Consider the following 20,718-nt stretch of genomic DNA (forward strand, 5'->3'; position numbering starts at 1 on the left):
GCACAAAATACTCTTTCTTTTTTTGGGGGGCCAGAGTTGTGCTCTTATTTCCCGTTTTTATTGTATTTTTTTTAATGTCATTTTACTGAACTTCCTGTAATTTTATGGCTGTATTACATGTATATCCATAAAAAGAAGATAAAAAAATAAAAGCTAGGTTTTATTATCAAAAGTACACAGATCTGCAAATTGGAGAAATTATATTTAATTTGATAAATAAACTAAATTGCAAATTTAACTTGACATGGTACCTAATTATTATTGATTGAAGTGTACTTTAAAATTGTGTTGACTGCTTAGAATGGTAATTGAATGCTTGAAGAAATATTGAACAAAAGATGTTAATATTGTTGACTTTTAGATGTGTTTTTGTGACTTTATGTTGTTAGGTTGCTGTCCCAGAGATGCCTACACCATATGCAACAGATACAAACATGCAGCAGATTAAACTGATTCAGTTTCATGTAACTTAGAATTTGAACAATATTTTGTTTTGAATACTTTGTCTAAATTTTTTTTAACAAAACAATGGTTAGACTCATATGACCCATGCAGTTAATATTTGCTCGAGTTAACAATTTGTAGTACACTTTTCAAATGTCATAAGTAATGTTTTTCAGACATGCAAATTTTGATATTGTAAAATAAAAGCAATCTAATGCGTCAGCATTTATGCCTTCACTTTTTTCCTACAATGAAATATGTCAAATCAAAGAATGGTATAAATTGTAAAGGACCTAAATATCGCTTGGATCCCTTGTGTAAAGGGTCATCACTTAAAATATGGTAATTTGCAATGTTTTTCTTGGAAAAGGCAAGAAAATATATGATGTAATTGAATTGACAGTACCGTGAATCTTAGCCATGAAAGTCACATCTTTGAATGTCTTAAGCCTTTTATAGCCGACTTTACAGTACAAGTTTTTCTCACTGTTGAACTTGTGCATACAGTGGCCTTTAAGTGCTTACTACAACATCATTTTAAATGTAGTGGATAGTTGTCTCATTAGCAATCATACCACATCTCCTTATTTTAATATTTAAAAGCAATACAAGTAAAGTTCCAAAATTTTATTCACACACCAACATTGATGAAAAAATATATTCTTCTCTTGTCTTCTTGACATGATTCAATGTGAACACAAAAATACTGATTAAGTTGAATGAGATTTTCACTTTCATACAATATTGACAACTGTTTAACACTGAAAACAAAACTTGAATGTTAGATTCTATAAATGGCTGAAAATGCCCTATAATTTGCTTGAATTCATTTTCCTTAAAAAATATACATACTTTAGTAAAGGTTTTTTGTTCATAATGTTGTGTCGAAGCAATCGTTTATCATTACTTTGTCCCTTTAAGGGTGCTAAAGTAGAAACTATAGCCATCGCCTCTTTTATCAATTTGTCCATTTGAAACAAAGAGTTGTTTCCTTTAACCCTTAATTTGTTTGTTACAGCATGAAATCACACTTTTAAAGGATAGAAAATAAAATGTTTGTTTTCAGTGTTAATCCGTATACATGGAATGTTTCAATAAAAATAATTTGATGATAGCAAAACATACACAAAAAATTGCACTTGAAAGACTTACACCAAAATGACAACAAGCGTTTTAAAAGCTATGAACAGTAGGCATTGATCACACAATAAAAAAAATGAAGCTATGATTTATTTTGCTTATTTGATGATTTTTTGAAGAAGCTGGAATGTTAATTGAAAAGCTGGCATACTTAATATTACAATAAATGCCCACAAAATCCAGTCTATTTTTTTTTTTTTTATAAAAACCAGACTCATATGTATAAAAATAACAATGTCTTATAAAAGTTGAAATATTTGGTCCTAGCAATTAAATGCACTGAAAAAAAAAATTTAAAATAAGTTAAAAAATCTTAAAGGAATAAATGAATGAATTAATAAGTACACATAATCACTCTTTTAAGATTAATAACTTTGATGCCAAAAAAGATCAGCATTAAGACTTCCAGTCTTTGGAACAACAGAGGTGATCCTCTATGTCTTATATTCAGGGGAAAAGATTTAACAGGGACCAAGTAGCCCTGGCTACTTAATTTTGAGCTGAGTCCTAAGTTTTAGCTGAAAACAATTGTCATGATAGTACTTTTGTTAATCTACTGTATTGTGGTAGATTATTTTATTGGGCCAATACATATTACAAACCAATCAAATAAAAGTATCGACCGATTGTTCTAATTTTCTGCGGTACTTATTAAATCAAAAAGTGTAAAGTATTAAACTGCTGTCCCAAATGAATCTACTGTACCAGGTTTTGGCAACGACAGTTTCTTTGATGTATGAGTTGATTCACTACCAGCACTACTACTCGTTTGTGATAGTGACATACTGTCTCGTGAATGAAACACTCTTGGTGGTTTCTTTGGCGGTAATGGTCCTATATAACTTGTTGAAGCACTTTTGTGAGGAATTCTATTAGCACTATTTATGGGTAATGTATGTGTCCCATTCATTGGGTAATTTCCATGGTAATAGCTCCCGTTGTGAGAGCCATGAATATTGTTTCCATTGCGTGATAGAGTACTATATGGCGTACTATATGATAAGTAAGTGTCATATGTATCATATGAACTTAGCGATGGCAGGAATCGTGAGTTAAGAGTTTGAGCTCGTTGTGGAGTATGATAATATGATCCTGCACCATGTGAGGGGTCATAAAGTAGGTCATGAGATTCACATGGTATGGGAGAGCAGTCATCAAGTAATGGAGAAGTTGATTCGCACTGAGAACTATCACTTCCTTTAGTTTGATTGGTGGAGGATGAAAAGCCACCATTATCTTCAGGATCATTAAATTCTCCTTGGAATGAAACATAAGTATTATTAGGGTTCAAGTCTTTTCTGACTTGTGCATATAATGGTTCACATTCCATAATTTCAATATCCCCATTCACTGGTTGTTTTTTGTCATATTTTTCTGATTCGGTAATATCCGATTGATTCAAAACATTCGTTTTAAGATGTTCTTTGAATGTTTGACTTCGCTCTTCCAGTTTTCGTTGATGGTTCCTACGAAATCTTAGTAACATGTAAATAAACATTCCAATTAAAACTAAAAGAAGTAAAAAGCCACCAACTACAGATAAGGTAATCTTTATCGTATGATCATTTCGAGAACTTTTTTGTTCCTCTATTGGTGAAGGTTTGACTAACGATGGGTCAAATTTATGACCTTCTAAGGATAGTGTGAATTTTAAACTCCCAGAACTCCTAGCATTTTCTACAGAACACTTGTATTCTCCCATATCACTAGCACTAAAATCTAAAATTTTCAGAGTACTATATATCATAGACTCTTGCTTTGTGTCAATACTGTATTGACCATATTGCCCATCACTTGTTAATTCCATCCCATTCTTTGTCCATGTTGGTGATGAATAAGGGTCAGCATAATAATTACAGAAAAGTTCAATTTTTTCTTTTGGTTTTATAGTGAGATCTTGATTACTTGAATACATTATGATTTCACAAACGAAGTCACTTTCCTCCAGTTGTGAAAAAGATTTGTCTTTTACTAAATGTGGTCCATTGCACTGTGGCTCACCCTCAGGAAATATCCAATGAATTAGACTATGATAAGATGAATTGTGTAAATATTGCTGCAGCCATCTGATTCGACAATCACAGAACCACGGATTATCATAAAGTTTAAAAGACTTGAATTGCTTTGTAAAGAATTGCACAGATTCTTCACTTAAAGTTTTCAAGTTATTGTTTTGTAATTCCAATGTTTGTAAATAGCTCAAACCTTCAAAAGCATTGTTTCCGACATATTCTATATAGTTCCCATCAAGATATAAACTTGTCAAAGATGGCAATCCAGAAAAGGCATCATCTTGAAGATTGCTGAATTTATTCCCTTTAAGGTTAAGCACTAAGAGAGACGTAAGTCCAGGAAAAGCTGAAGTAGGCACACTCCTCAACTGATTAACTGACAAATCCAAATGCTTCAGCTGAGTGAGTTGTTCGAAAGCATTTGCTTTTATTTCTTGTAGTGAATTGTTTTGCAGATATAGTTGCGTCAGCATATCATATTTAGCAAAAGCATTAGCACCGATCACTTTCAGACCATTGTTTCGGAGATCAAGTATTTTTATATTATGATGAAGTTCAAACGGGATGTGATATAATCCAAGTCCACTACAGTTTGCAATGTGAATTTCATTTTCATAAGAAAGTGTACATCTTTTTTCACAAGAAGATAGTGAAATAACTATATAAAATATGAAAATATGAAAGATAATTCCAGTATTGGGGTGCATTTTGAAATAAAAATCAATTTCCGTAATTTTGGCAGACAACTTGAAATTAATTCCAACACTTGCTGAGAAATGATGCTGTAAAACAGTTGTTGAATGTTGTAATTTTACATCTTTTAGACACACACATCTGTTCACTAGTGATATTTCCTTAATAATGCTTCATCAATGCTGCTTTGTCATTAGCAACAACTTAGCAATATCTGATGTTATAGTTCTCTGTTATTATCAATACTGCTTAAAGTTTGAAATCCACAATGACTCATTGCACGTGCTGGTCATCAATGAAATAAAAAATCCATCTTTTCATCATTCCCACTGTAACTTGAGGTATTGATTAAAAGAAAGAACATTGATTTTTTTTCCCACAGTATCATTCCAGTAGTGTCTTCTTCATATTGACATTCATTTCTGTAGCTAAAAATAGAAAAAAGGGGAAATCTTATTAATTCTGCATTATTCATCCAAGCTAATTAATTTAACTCAAGTTGTAATATATCTGAATGTTATGTAACTGGGATCTAACAGATTTTGTAATAATAGAAGGAAAACATAATTGTAATTCCTAAGACAGAGGGGAAACCAATTTCCTTCTTAAAATAACACATATAAATGACATAATAATGAAATGGTTTGTTTGTTTCATATTTCTTTGGCATTTAAGATGAATTATTGTTTGTACAAATAAGTGTTACATACACTTTATAAACATTACTGTTTTCTCATAATTTGAATAAAAATATGGCATCAATGTTGATCAACATAGTATTTGAGCAATTGTCAGTATGTCAGTTAAATAAGACTTAATCAAAGAGATGCAAGTTTTATCATGTTTTAAATGCAACAATGTTTCAAGAGTGCAAATATCCATACTGGTTTCGGAAAATTCTTAGTCAAATAGGACGTAATTTTCAAAATCAGTATTCAGTGTAGCACTTAATAAGACTTAATAATAGAAAATTGTGTTCTGCCAAGTATGAATAAATAGGTAAATCAGAATACTAACTTTTTGTTTACCTACAAATCTATTAATTCATTTTCATCATAACATAGGGAGAATGGCCAGAATATTTTTGTAGTAAATGTTTGTAGAAATGTACATCAAATAACTGTATAATGTAAATTGAAACAGACATATCAACTGATGCCTGCCATCAGTATCTCATCTTAAAACTCTCTATGTAATGTAAAAGACCTGAAGACTGCAAGTTATGTATGCTTTTCGTTGATAGATGCATTGCTTTGTGAAACATAAAAGAATTATAGGATAGGAAAAATCAAAGTAGCCAGCCTGTTTGTAACCCATAATGAAACGGAAATAAGTTCTCTTATTTAATATTTAAGGAGGATGAAATACTTCAACTAAGAAGTGGATAAAGATTTAATACTAATATTGTTGAAGTATTCCTAATCTGTAAATGTATACTATTATACTACTGTATGCCATCATTTAGGTTTACAAATGTAAACACTCAAATTAAACTTCCAAGATACCATAGTTATATGACAGAATTTTATTTTTAATTGGAAAGATATTTTTATTTTCTCAAAAAAAGCTTGTAGAGTGATATGTGAAAAGAAAAACTATGATTATTAAAAAAAATCTTTTACTGCTTAAAGCTGGGAATAGTATACTAAACAGTCTATATATTATGTTCAAGCTTAAAGTTAAAGAATAGGAATAAGACAAGATTCCTTTAGATTGAATTAATAATTTATTGGTATAGAGCTGTTGTGTCTTTCCAATATTTTACAAACTGTTAACTATACAGTAACATCAGCGAGTTAACCAGAATTTTCCTGAGGCAAGAAATCCTATCATCAGAACATCTTGCTTCATTGACATTAAATACAGAATTTCTGTAACGGAATCCTAGAAATGATCCTCCATGATTTCCATAACAGTATTACTTCCAATTATATGAATTCCCATGGGACAATTGTCACATTATTGTCATGTGACACCCTATGATATTGAAAATGCTGTGCAGACATTTCTATATGGTATATGGTAACAATAATGTCAAAATTCAGTCCTGACACGATTTATTCAGACATCGATACTTGGTAAGGTTTCTCAGAGACAACTAATGTTTAAGTGTAGGTAGGATCAGATATCCTCAAGAGATCAACGTTGACACTAATGACTAAAGGAGAATCATTTGTAATTTTATTTCGGAGCAGACTGTCTGATGGATTTAGATGTAATCCCTGATATATAATCTATTTGTCTTTATAAAAGACAGAGAGTGAAACAGTATAAAATCTATCACTAGAAGAATTATATCATTTGTAATCCTTATTAGAAAATAGATCCTTATAAACTAGCATCATATGAGAAAAGTTTATTTTGCAATACACAATTTTTGATGAATATTATTCATTTCAGCAAGATCGAAACTTGAAGATGTGGGCATTATTTCAATTAAGCAACAAACCTGAACCAACGCAAATTGACAATAAAAGGAAAAATAAGATACCAATTAGACTAACATCAATGACTACCAAAACATTAAATGTCAAGGTCTCAATCTTTGGCTGAGTTATGAATGAAATCAACAGAGACAGTATATGTCCTACCATCAACACGGAATCAAAAACTCAAAATTGATGTAAAACAAGAACAGTGAATCCTTTATAAGTTTCCTGACTTGGGGAGAAACAAATTAAAATTGTGGAGTAAATACTACGCTCTGTGACAGAAGTAAACCCCTCTCTCCTTTTATTTTATCAGAAGAATAAAAATCAGTTCAGAAAAAAATTTAAATTTATTCATATTTGAATTAAGCACCAATACAAAAATTTTAACTCAGCTACATGTAAAACTACACTTAATAATTATATCAAAGTATGCAGACAGCAATATTCCACTCCAAATTTATTTTCAAAAGCAAGCTGCAATAGCTTTGGTTTTGTGTCAACCATAAAAATGCAATTGAAACAAAGTAAGTCACATAATAATCCCTGTACTGATAACTAAACATCTCACCTCTTTATATAAGCCCTAAGTTTTTTCGGACCAAAATTCATTGTTAAAACATATATAGTCAATGTACTTATATATATAATGGAGTGGATACAAAAAATAATCATAAATGTACAGTTCCACTGGCTATTGATTTAAGACATAATATTTTCATTATTCATCATAACAGACTTATTTGTAAACCACTGGAAAGGTTAAAAGTTCACATTATTTTACAATCAATATGTAATATAGCACAAGATGATATTATAAAAGATTTAAGATTAGATGGAACATGCATATATGATCTTTTTATTAACTGTTTTTTGAACATATATAATTAACACAGATATCAAGTTTCAAATTGCTTTGGAATTTTTACTTTAAAGTACCAGTACATGTGACTGTTTGTAAAGCTTTTTTCAATACCTGGCCATGTTGGAGATTTTTCAGTTCATGGATTTTTTGTAGAAATTGGACTTTCAGTGATGAGAGTTACAATTGTTTTTGTCATTGGGTTGCTGTCTCATTGGCATATAGATACTCCATATCTCCATTTATTTATAAAGATATACATGTATCTCACACTTAGTTGCTGGACCCTTTAAGCTGTGAGGTCTAAGACTTTTCCTGTTCAGAAGTTTTTCAAAGGAAATTCGTGATTTAATATCTGAGGAAATTTGATAGTTAATCTTATGCATATTTCTTTAGATTTTGACAGGTCTGAAGTCTGGCAAGTTCCATATTTAGACTAATTGAAATAAATTATGGTCATCTGCCAATTAGGAGGATTAATAATTCTCATTTTAGTATCACAGATGTCCTTTTGACCTCTTGATTTAATTAACTTCCTGGACTAATCACTACTGTGTATTGAGCATTGATTTAATCATATTATTAATTGGCTAATTAAAGACATTAAAAGATCAGCAGACATGACACATTCAATGTCATATATTCCTTTTGATCCAATTTCTATATTAAAATTTTCACAGTTTTGAAGCAACATCCTGTTATATATATAAATATTAATTGTCACATTGCTGCAATGTATTCAGGTAGATGTAAGATAAAACAAATTATGATTTTGATAAAAATCCTTGAGGAATAAATAATTTGTTACGTCTGTATAAACAACTTTTTCATTTTGAAAATGATTTCATTGTTCACACTGACATCAACTGAACAGCTTGAGTAAAAGTATTTGCCCCTTATTTTTTAATTGTATGTCCAAACAGACTATTATTAATGATTTTGGGCCTACATGTACAAGTTATGTTTAAGAAGCAGATATAATTTGTGACATTTGTGTGCTGAAAACTGTTGATTCGCACCATCTGAGCACAACTTGATACAAAATAGTTTGATACTTTAAGCTCCAGTTAACATTATTTAATTAATGTAGCAATATGTGATAACATTATGCTGTATATTATTTGCAGAGGGTGATTTTAATATTCTGGTTTTCTACACTAATAAAAAGTTGACATAATAAAATTTTCGAAATGTATTGAAAAGTATAAAAATTAAGTGTTAAAGAAAATTGAAACAAATTAACTTACAATAATTATCAGCAAAATATTCTTTAAGATAATGAAATACATAATAATTTCTTAATGAGCATTTACTACCCTACCTTTAAAGTTTTGTTAAAGATCACTGGTACTATCCTACTTCTGGTACCAACATTTCATGACAATTAAAAAACGTATTTTCCTATTCATCATAAAATGTCTCAAAATAAATATAATAAAATTAGCAGAAGTTATGACCACTCCTCCGTCTGACGTTGGAAATATAAGTGCATTGAGTATTGATCTGGTATCTTACAGAGTAGTGTATCTTAATCAAACATATAAATGTGTTATTTATCATATATGTGTCATAAAGGTGAAAATGTCGTCTTTCAATATTTTGATGAATTTTCTGAAAATATGATATGTTATGAAGGAGGGGGTTATAATTTTTAATCCTCATGTTTTTTCTTCTCCAGTGAGGGATTAGATAATGTTAACTGGAGGGGGAGGGGGTGTTATTCTCAAATCTCAAGTTACCCGACTCCTATACTGAAATATTAGATTTTATTTAAGTATTCAGACACACCTGACTTTGAGATGAACTTGACTGAGGCGTCTGAGGTGAAAAATTCATTCTATATTACTTTGATGATGTCTGGTAATACTATATGTTTTTGAAGGAAGGTGTATTTTAATTGTAAAGTTACTCCTTACTCAAGTGAAAGTTCAGATTACCTCAACAATTGGCCACACCTTAACTTCCGATTTTGAGATGAACTTCTGGCGGCATATTATTTGTTGAAACTAATTCATTTTCAATATGTAGTACATGTATTAATAAAACTTTGTTTTTGAGACAATCGATATTAAATATGTGAATAAGTGATATCCTAAGTTAGGTATACCAAACTCATGCAGGGCTTAAATAAAGCTTTGATTTGTCACAAAGATATTTAGAGTAAAGTGACATTTAACACCCTAATAATTCTTACAAATCAAAATGACGTAAGCCATGAAGATAATAGATTATTTGATGAGGAATAATGTATCAAAATTTAGGGACTGCATTGTAAGAAGAATATAACAAATTCCAACATGCCTCCTCGTGTTATACCCATAACGCATACATCCATCAGATAAATCTCATACAAAAACAGGTTTATTCTAACATAAACAGTCACAAGGTTGATCAGTGCAAAAAAATATCTTGAAAAAGAACACTTGGGTATATGCAAAAATATGGAATGGAAACATGACTCGGAAATTGTGTTTTGAATTAACTAAATTTCCTTTTTTTTTCCAGTCCATCATATCTTTTAGTTTCTTTTAAATAAAGATTGATTGATGTGCTTAATGCATGCCATCATTGTCAGCGTAAGTGTTACCTATACATGTGTCTTGATATACAGACTATAGCAAAAACAATTTGTTTGAATTTAACCAATGGAACTTTTTGCTAACCCAGTATTTGAAAGCTAGTCATATGCGACAGGTAGTAAGTTTAATGATTCAGAAACCCTTTAAATGTAGTATAATCTGCACAGATATAATTTATTCAATAATTGAACAATCGTAAACCTCAGTCATGGAAATTTTAAAGTGCTCTGATAGACTGCACCATCAAATAATGACAGACTTATTGCACTTCCTCGGGGCATATGGTGCAATCAAGTTCAAGCCTATCAATTTCAAATTGCGTCTTATTTAAAGGCTTGTAAAACTTTATATCAACAAAGACACGACTTTCTTTTTTTCAAAATAAAAAGAAGATTGCCATGTTATTGTGGTTTCAAGTGATAAGGCTTACTAACCACATTAGTTCAACTTCTGATAGATGACATTAGGGGCTGATTTTAGGAACTTTCATTACTGTAGACTTATAATTATTTGTTGGGTACCAATTTTCATGGATTTCATGGGTTTTAAATGAACCCAAAATTAGATATTCAGGGAAGTATAAATTTCCTATAGGACAATGAATATGCAAACTTTGGTAAAACCACGTAAATGGTACAAGGAAAATATATGAACCAACAGTTAAAAGCAAATTTATGATATTTTAGGTTTAAATGCTAGGTTAAAACTTTAAAGGTGCACCCCACCTCCACCCCTTGATGTGAATAAGTTTTCAAAGATTATATATTCATAAAAACTGAGTTATTTATCTGTTACAGTTTATAAATGTGTTTGAAAAACAAACATTTTAATCAATACACAGATGTAGCATTATCGACATCTTGCAACAAATTCCTTTCATATCAGTCATATGGGTCATCTTGAACTTGTAATGTTTCTCTCTTTAAGTTTATATCCTCACTATGACTTTGAGATGAAGAGCAGCAATAAAAGCATGGTTTATTTTAATCAGGGTTTTATTAAGTATAATCATGTCAATGATACACCATACCCCATCCTAATTTTAAATTGATGTATAGATGTGCTTGATGGACGCCATTGTCTTGAAATTTTAACTTGCGCTTAGCTTTGTTGAATAATGATATGTATATATATATAAATGAGTTTTTAGAGTAAATCAAGTTATTACCTTATAGAGAATATATAATTTTCCCTGTCTAATGTACGCTTTTTACCTGTCCGTACAATACAGGTCTCAATGAAATTATGATAAATTTGTATGCATTTATTGAACAAGGTAAATTTAGCATACAGAAGAAATAAATTTGTCTAAATGACATAATAAATTATTCAAAAATATATATGCATAACATGATATGAAATATTCTTTAACTTGTAATACATATTTAATGTGCATAAATTTTCAGAGTAAAGACATGTAACATGGAGTGTAGAAAGATACTTGTACATTTCAGAACACATCATCAGTTATCTTTTATTCCTTGAAATGTTATTTTTTCATTTGCAGATTAATTACACAAATTTTAAATAAAATGAATAGACAAAGTAATACAATACTAACAAAAATTGAATTTAAATTGAAAATGGTATTGCTTTTCTTACCTAGACTGTATATTTGTGACTACACTGTATGTAAAAGCCGTTAAAAAGGATCAACAAATTTACCTTTTTGACGCCAGAATAGAAATGTATATGTTTGCTTAGTTTTTCACTCTGATTTTAAAACATTTTAAAACTTAATACAAACTGCAAATATTGCATGATATCTTCAGATCAGTCAACCTTAGTTGTGATTGGTGACTTCAACTCTACCTCTCTTACCTTAATTTTTGTCCTGTAGGGCATGGATTATGATACACTCAAGATTTACTGATAACATTCAACATTCAATTAAAAGTTTGACATCTAATTCAGAATAAATTGTTTTGTTTTTCACAAATTGTATGTTGAATTTTATAGTCCTGTCTCTATAAACCATGCTGATGCCACGTGTGCAATACATGTATGTGCACAAAAGTATGACCAGATTAGTTCAGCAATTGTTTGTTTGTACTCAAGTTTTCTCAACACTTTGTCAGCTATTCGGAAAGCTTGAATCAACATGTTTAACTTTATATAATTCTTATATATGCATAAAGGTTACATGATCAATTTGACAACACAAGTATTTAGTTTTCCAAAGTTTGCACTGTTGATCACAGACGTCCGGTTATGTCTCGTGTGCTGACCGCAATGTCATCTGAGGTGATATCGTTGTAAGAAATGAACATATTATTGCTGTGTACATTCCATTATTGTCATTAGGTTGATTTTTCGTTGACGGGTGACAATAAAACGACCTGAATGAGATATAAATGTCCTTGTGTGATGTATTATCTCTTGAGTTGACCAAGTGGTCATCACTCATGTTTGACAGTCAAATTTTAGTTTTGAGCTTTTTTGTACTCGATTTTGCTGACTTAAGATTTAAATTTTAACGTCTGACATTTTGGTCTTTGAAATATATACAAAAGATCACAAGGTCTTTGACCAATTTTACACCCACTTTACAAGCAATTAATTGAAATAAATGATATTTAAGTCAGAATATGTTGAGATCTTTTTGTGATTCTTTCAAATACTTTTCAAAATTCAAATTTATAGGTCTTTCAAGTTGAAAATTGTCAATTCAATTTTTGGAGTTAACACCATTTATAACATTATAAGAATTTGATAAAAAGCAATGGTTTTTGTTAATAGCTTGAGGCTATTGTAAGAAATTTAATAGTATACACTGACGGTTTTACATGGTGTTATATTAGTAAATATGTCTTCTGCTTGATTTTCCTGTCAATATTTGAAAGCTTCATAAAATATGCACTTTACCTTAAAAGGGACAATATTGTTCAAGATTTAGTTTTTGCATTATTCATGCACTTGAGATTATAAAAAAACTTTGAAGTTTATTAATTTAAAACATTTTGTATGTTTTTTATTAGTAGTTAATTGGTTTACAGCTGAGTTAACTTGAATGCAAAAAGTTATGTAAAGGTTTGCAGATCAATTTAAAGATATTTGTTTTGAAGGTAAATGTATAGTATAAAAATATCATGGGGGATCATCTGGATGGAGAATAAAACTTGTTAAAATGAGTAATTTAGAATATTCTGGAATACCTTAAGGCCTGAGTCTGAAGCCCCCAAAACAGTCTGACTAAAGCCATCTGGATGGAGAATAAAACTTGTAAAAATGAGTAATTTAGAATATTCTGGAACAGCTTAAGGCCTGAGTCTGAAGCCCCCAAAACAGTCTGACTTAAGCCAGACCCCACTATCCACTTGCGCCTACAAACGCAAGTTGAAAACAAAACTTTACGACAAAAGAGATGGTTTCAGCTTCCCAATTGTGAACTTTCCATTTCTATGTAGCAACATTCCAGCAGCGCCTACATACAGAATATATATCTCCCAATTGATACAATATTCCCGGGCTTGTATTTCCTATCATGATTTCCTTGATAGAGGATTGCTGCTCACAAGGAAGCTATTAAACCAAGAGTTCCAAATGGTGAAGCTGAAATCATCCCTTCGTAAATTTTACGGACGCCATCACTAGTTGGTTGACCGTTATGGTATAACCATTTCACAGATGATATCTGATATGTTCCTTATGTCGTAACTACAATACCCTTCCCTTTTCACGAATGTGACCTACCGAATTAGACTATTTACCGTATTTGTAATAACATAAGCAAAACGACGGGTGCCACATCTGCTTACCCTTCCGGAGCATCTGAGATCACCCCCAGTTTTTGGTGGGGTTCGTGTTGCTTAGTCTTTAGTTTTCTATGTTGTGTCATCTGTGACTGTCCCTCTGGTATCTTTCGTCCCTCTTTGATAGTGGGGCTGGCTTTAGTCAGTCACTACCCCCAAAAGAAATTCGCTATTATTGCGAAGGCAATCAAATCTTTCACCAGATTCAATACAAGTATAATTCAATTTAAAGCTGCCCCAAAACAAACCCTTGGATGATGTACAAATTTTCTCTCTTGTAAAAAAGTTAAAAGTAGTATGATACATCTGTCTATATGAGCCAGTTGCTACTAAGGTAGCAGGTGTGGAGTGGATTTAGAGATCCTAGAGCAGATTGTATAATGACAATACTCCACAGATGGTTATATTCATAGCTTCAAGTGTTTTGCAGAATTACAGACTCCTAGAAAATGTTATTCAGTCAAAACATTTTTGAATTGTTAGTTTCAGTTGATTATAAATGTGGCCCTCAGGACTTATTTTTTCCAAATAACTTAGTCATAACGGCAGGATTTGTAATTGAAAAAGGGTCAGCAAATTTTGTTGTCAGTGAAATGAACTGATTGGTCCAAAAATGACCACTTGGTTGTTAATTCCACCATTTATAAAACCAATCAACAGAATGTCAACTTGATCATATAAAACATAAGCCAATTTGTGTAATCTTGCTTTTCAGCATACATTTTTCATCATTATCATGGTCAAATTAACCATACCTATAGGATTTAATGGAAGATGCTATCTTTAGCCAATATCTTTTATGGGATTTTTATTTCTCCTTCCTTAATGGCTACTTAGCCTACAACAATTACCTCCCGGTCAGTCCGAATCATGTACCACTATTGACCAGGAATGTAGTGCTATCGACTGACCATTAGAAAATTCCAGCATTCTATTTGTAAAGTTATTAACTGTATTTATTCTGGATTTTAGGGTTAATTACTTTATCTCCTATACATGAAAGTCAATTTAAGCCTTTGTCAAATATGAACTTTTGTCAACAAAGTTAGACGTTTGGCAACTTAAAGCGTCTAATAAGTCTTTAAAAGATTTGACTTGTTGCATGGTCAAGACTTGTCTGCTTGTAAAGTAAACGAATTACAAGCTTTTGCATAATTCATGATTTAAAAGCATTGACATACTGGTTTTTGGCAATCAAATTTTTTCTTACCATTTTGTCTTCAAAAAGAAAATAACACATAATGAATTGGTGCATCAGGTGCTTTTCTGGATTTACCTTCATCTGATGAGTGAGGAACACCTAAACCTTAAAGTTTGAAAGCCAAGATAACTTGCATCAACTTGAGGAGCTAATATATGATTAAAAAGGACCTAAAAAGAATAGCCAAACAACTTAGGTTAACTAATTAAAAAAGCTGAAAATTTAGTTTCTTAATAATCTGATATTCATTCCTTAGATACATATCAAAATATTATCCATGGTTCATTTGTCAATTTATCTTTATGCTTTTAATACAATAGTCACTGCCCTTTTCCCAAAATCATGTGGGAATTAAGTGCTGGTTTATTCACAAAAGTATATTTGTACCTGAATTATTGTGTATATATCTACTTTTTGGCTCTGTATGATAGATATCTTTATAGATTTGGTATTTCAGATCCTTGAACATCTTCAATCTCAATTGGCTCAACTGTTATTTTATCTGATTCAAGGTTGATGTATGGATAACTAGATACAAGCCAAAAATCTCAAGATTACTGGTCTTACATAATGTCCAGTAAGGAATGTGAATGGTCCTCAGTTTTATCCAGCATTTCTCTTATCATTGCCTTAGGAGGTATTGTTGATAATTTTAAAGTAGTGTACTGGTTTTTCTTGCTTGAGATAAGCCAAGAAAAACAAATTATAAGATCTTAACGGATTATTTCTTCCCCTCAGGTTTTAACTGAAATCAATCTTTGACACCATGAACAGTGAAATGTACATGAAACCTTTTGTCATTTTCAAAGGACTTGACACTTGCTTTTGAAGAAAATGACATACATTTGCTAATATGTCAATACCAGTATTGTACAAAGTGGGTTTGGTTCCAATTTCTTGTTTGTTGTCAGAATTAATGTGGAACTCTCTTACAATTGATTAATGACATTGGCAGCTGAAGTCTTATGTAAATTCTAAACAAATAATAAAAATATTGACCTTATCAATGGCAATGTACATTTTCTGCATTTCTTTTTAAGATTCTTCTGTATTTCTATCTGTCAGATTAAACACAATATCATTAAGAACTTATTGAATTTTTAAAATGAGTCTTATTTTCATATGGCTTTCCTTTAATCCTGATAACAGTGTTAAATATTGATAAAGCATAAATAATTATAATTGCTCACATTAAAGGATTAAGTCTGATTTTATGGATTCAGTTATCAGATTTTATTACTAAATTAACCATAAATATTCACGATTTTAGTGAATTATACAATTCCAGTTATAGAAATTCACCATAACAATTGATAAGATTGACCTAATTGTATAACTCAGCTGCTTCTAATATCCTAATTATTTTCATGAGCCAAGCATGCAAACATGGTAAATAAATATATTAAGCTCTTAGACTAAATCCCACCCTAATCCAACCCAACCGAAACCAAGAAAAAGAATTTTCTATATATATATATAAGTATTTTCAAGGATGAATCGCATGTTGGTGGTTCATGTTGTCTGTTAGATGCACTGTCTAATATGACTTTGCTAATTCCCTGTATCATTTTCATATGATGAAAAAAAAATTATCATTTTAGACATTTGTTGTCAGAGGTGACAGAATAAGTAATTTAAGTTTAAATATAAAAATTTAAGTCTTTTCTTAAATTCATTGATTTGTAAGTTTTTATTTCAAAAACTGATTTGATATAGAATTAAAGAATTCACTGTAAGAAGGTTAGTTATGGTACCCCAACAGTTTAATTACCATTCAATAATGAAACTTCAGTCTTCTGCTGGAATTCTACATAGGATGCCAGAAGTCTTAACAAATGTCCATTAAATTTGGTGTAAAAAGTTTATTCAGAGATTTATCAATGGCAATTTTCCTTTTGTAAACATTTACATAGAAATCAAGAATATTCGTAAACATGGTAATTGAATAAAATAGATAGGTGTAGGCTTAAAATCTTTTCTGGTTGTTCAACTGTTTAATGATACAATGATAATTAAATTTACCTGAAAGTTAATGTAAATAAATCCACAGGTAGCCCTCAATTATTATTGGTAAGCTGTGAAAATAAATCTGTAGGTCCTCTGGTAGACCACACAGCTAATGTTTGATTATGTAAATTGTCTCGTCATAAGACGTAAATCCACAAAAACCCAACTGAAAGTGTACTCAGTGGTCACTTGTCTTTACGTTTTAAATTTGTCGATTAAATGACTGGAGTCTTATTATGACTTATCACGAAAATAGGGAAGAAGTTTGAAGAAAAGCTAAAGATTAGGAGTATTTATATTTGAAATGATATACTTTTCTCTGTTATGATTGAATGATTATATTGTCTTGTTTCAAAACACTAGACACATTACGAAAGAAATTTTAGGTATTGTTTCCACCTTTTGTATGTTTCAATAATATTTGTAAACAGTATCATCGCAGGGATCAGTAAACCTGATCACACCCTATTTAGTTGTCTTTGTCATGTACAAATCGTCTGTCAACGACTATTATAGTCGTCTCTGATAAAGTTTGTTGAAGAATGTCCAAAAGTTAAGTCTTTAACACAATCAATTTGGGAAGAATTTCAATTTACCATTGTTTAGCTCTATTTTCTTGTAAAGAGAAAATGACCAAAGCCAGGTGTTTCAAATTTTCAGTACAATTCATAGGTGAACAAAACTGGAATGCAATGTGTTGCTATTTTCTTTACAACTTGGAAGTGTATGAATATAGATTTATTTCTTTTCAAATATTACAATGATTATTCAGAACATATTTTGCATTTCAAAATAACTTTATTTGTATTCTCTATTCAATTTCCAACAATAGATGTCACGCAAAGCATAACAAATTATTTGTTATAAAGTTTTGATATCAACAGAAAAAATCTTTTGTTATATTTCTTTTCTACTGATTTAAAGTACTTTCAGCACTTTGATTGATGAAGCTGAAAACCAATAGAAGTCGACATGACTGAATTAATTTCTGAGGTCAAATATGTAGTCTTTTCAATTTGTATTGGTACAATTGGAAAAAAAGGATTTCAATATTAGAAAAAAGAAATTTAAGGGGAAAATATAAGATTACAGGGACCCTTCATGAAATAAAATGTTGGTATCGATTAACTTCTGCATACCAGTACTATTCGTTGTTTATGTAGAGGAAACTGGAGGCGTTGATCTTTAATTTTAATGATCTGAATAAATGTCATTATACTTTTAAGGAGATGTTTAATTTCTTTTTTTATCGATTTGATAAATGGAAAGTATAATTTTGAACACTTTAGTTTGATCTTTTGGGTTTATATAACATTCTATCTAAATTAATGATGCCAGCGTCAATTCTTATTTCGAAAAAAAAATTAGGATTTTAAAATGTTATGACCGATATGTGATTAACTTTGATGATGGTAGCTGGCAAAAGGAAGGCTAACTTAATTGTCCCAGTTTGTACCCAGTGTAATACCAAATCTTTATAGAAAAGATTTTTTCACATTGAAATTCTGAGGTGACTCAAATCTTGCTTGCAGCAGACAATTTATCAATTGTTTACAATTTTCATAATTTTCTGTCAAGCTAACATTTAACTTTGAGTCTGTTTCCTTGTATCATATTACTCAATGTCACATGTGAAAAATAACAAAAAAACGAAGACTAAATATAGAAACTGCACATGTAGTGAAGCTATATCACCTGTATTATTATTCATTAGACGTTCGTTAGATCATCTATCATACAGGTATAAACTGATGATGTCATACCTAGGTTTTTACCTTGAACATTATTTTGTCACCTTTCTTATGAGTTATAAGCACAGCATGGTTTTAACCATTTGCATAAAATTTTGTAATGAAGCAGTTTATAAATGTCCATAAATATCTCAGTTTTATGTGTAATAACAAACAGTAAAAATAAAATATGTTATTTCTGTTTTGGTGTGAAAGGGGAAATATGAATGAGGCCAGTAAAAATGTCTTCTGACAATAAAAAAAAAATGTCCTTGATAATGATTTAAGATGATTTTTCCAGAATTAAATCACCTTTTTCAAAAGAGAGGTAAATTCAAGCTCTGAATGTTACGATGCTAAAAAGTTTTAAAGTTAAGGGCACAACTTATCTAAACATCTAGCCTTTGACTGATAACATGGTCATCATAATGTGAACTTTAATGCCTCTATTATGAAAATCCCCTTTTTTTTTCTCATTTATCGTTTACAAATATTTTTTCCTGATGAGCTGTTATATTTTACACCTACAAACAAATTGATTTCAACTCGCTCAGACCAGAATATTGTCATGAATTAATAATAATCTCAAAGTCACTTGAGGGTCCATTCATTATATGTACCACTTTTACAGTCTGGTGTTCTGCAATGTTAGTGTCCAAGAACTACTCCTAGACCAAAATTCATTTCATTTGACCTTTCTGTTTTTATCAGTCAAGATGTACATTTCTACATATGTTGTGTCAGGTCAAATAAATTATCTTTAATATTTCATATGAAAATTTGTCCTACCTTTTAAGCTATAAATGTTGACATTTCGTAAATATCCTACATAAAATTTGTTATTTTCTATTTAACATGATAACAAACTGCATGGATGATCTGACAACATGTAGCAGTGTTTAAATGTCTCTGAATGATCTGTAAGCCTTTATTGATTTGATTGAAGACTTCAGTGGTCACATGACCATAAATGGTTTATGGGTGTATATTATGTCTTAACACCTATTTACATGAGTGTTTTTCCTTTTGATTGCACAAGTAATTAAAAATGATTTCAGGTATATTTATTGATAGAATTAAGTATTAGACTTGCTCAGGTGACTGTTCACTTTTATGTTTTATCTTAGAACTGAAATTGTAACTATTTAATCTGTTTTCCGTAACTCATACAAAATATATCTGTTACAACACTACTATATCACAACATTGTAGTACAAAAAAATCTTGATTTATTGGAAATCATTTTTCTTAATGAAAAATCTATAAGCTAATGTATCATAAACTATGGTACATTGTATATGCTTATTCACTGCTAAACTGCTAACACCAGGCTTTAAAACCCAGTAGAGTTCCAGTATAGTGCACAAATTCTCCTCAATATCAGACATTGATTCCTCTAAAGAAAGAAAAATATAGATAAGGTAAAATAACAGCCAATTTTGTGTCAAAATAAGGTCCTCTAAGTCCTAATTTCTCCCCCCCCCCCCCCCCCTTTCGCACACCTTAATTTGAGTGAGTAAGATTGTAGGAGATATCATTATCGGAAGCATAAGTCCACCTATTTAGTCTAGATGCTATGATTGCTGATCTTGCTTATAAAACTGAAATTAACAACTAATTTTACTACAGCATTATCATCAATTCGAATATCTTAAAATATTACGTTATCTCAATTTATTTTTACAAATTACATGTATGTGAAACTTAAAGCCAAATTTTCACACAATTAACCTGTCTGAAGCTCAAACAGGTTACTAATAAAGACCATTTATAAGTTATTCTTTTCTAAAAGGGGGTATCAGGTAATATAAAGTAGTTTTATATGCAAAGGTTATATTAACTAACTGAAAATTATAGTTATCAGTTGTG

The 20,718-nt window shown here is 30.6% G+C and overlaps 3 protein-coding genes across 6 annotated transcripts in view; 1 reads left to right on the top strand and 2 right to left on the bottom strand.

Annotated features, from left to right (window-relative positions):
• The window catches only part of LOC127715119 (60S ribosomal protein L9-like), a 327,893-nt gene that overhangs the window by 48,587 nt on the left and 258,588 nt on the right, over window positions 1-20,718 (bottom strand). The gene's annotated exons all lie outside the window — the stretch shown is intronic.
• LOC127715115 (protein YIPF5-like) overlaps window positions 1-20,718 on the top strand; it is an 84,906-nt gene that overhangs the window by 35,052 nt on the left and 29,136 nt on the right. The window lies entirely within an intron of this gene.
• On the bottom strand, window positions 1,057-19,790 carry LOC127715076 (leucine-rich repeat-containing protein 24-like). Of its 4 annotated transcripts, none has more exons than XM_052221102.1 (2): window positions 19,639-19,790; window positions 1,057-4,717 (listed from the first exon to the last, which is right to left on the bottom strand). In XM_052221102.1, exon 2 carries the CDS (start codon window positions 4,301-4,303, stop codon window positions 2,258-2,260), a length of 2,046 nt encoding a protein of 681 aa, XP_052077062.1. In that variant the 5' UTR covers window positions 4,304-4,717; window positions 19,639-19,790; the 3' UTR covers window positions 1,057-2,257. The 4 variants fall into 4 exon arrangements, with proteins under 4 accessions (XP_052077062.1, XP_052077063.1, XP_052077065.1 ...); XM_052221103.1 differs by lacking the exon at window positions 19,639-19,790 and adding an exon at window positions 17,135-17,383; XM_052221105.1 differs by lacking the exon at window positions 19,639-19,790 and adding an exon at window positions 11,328-11,431.

Source organism: Mytilus californianus, unplaced genomic scaffold (genome assembly GCF_021869535.1).
Source record: "Mytilus californianus isolate M0D057914Y unplaced genomic scaffold, xbMytCali1.0.p SCAF_9, whole genome shotgun sequence".
Taxonomy (NCBI): Eukaryota; Metazoa; Mollusca; class Bivalvia; order Mytilida; family Mytilidae; genus Mytilus; species Mytilus californianus.

Coding starts and splice junctions, on each gene's coding strand:
- LOC127715076 (XM_052221102.1), bottom strand. CDS start 4,303: ATGCACCCCAATACTGGAATTATCTTTCATATTTTCATATTTTATATA.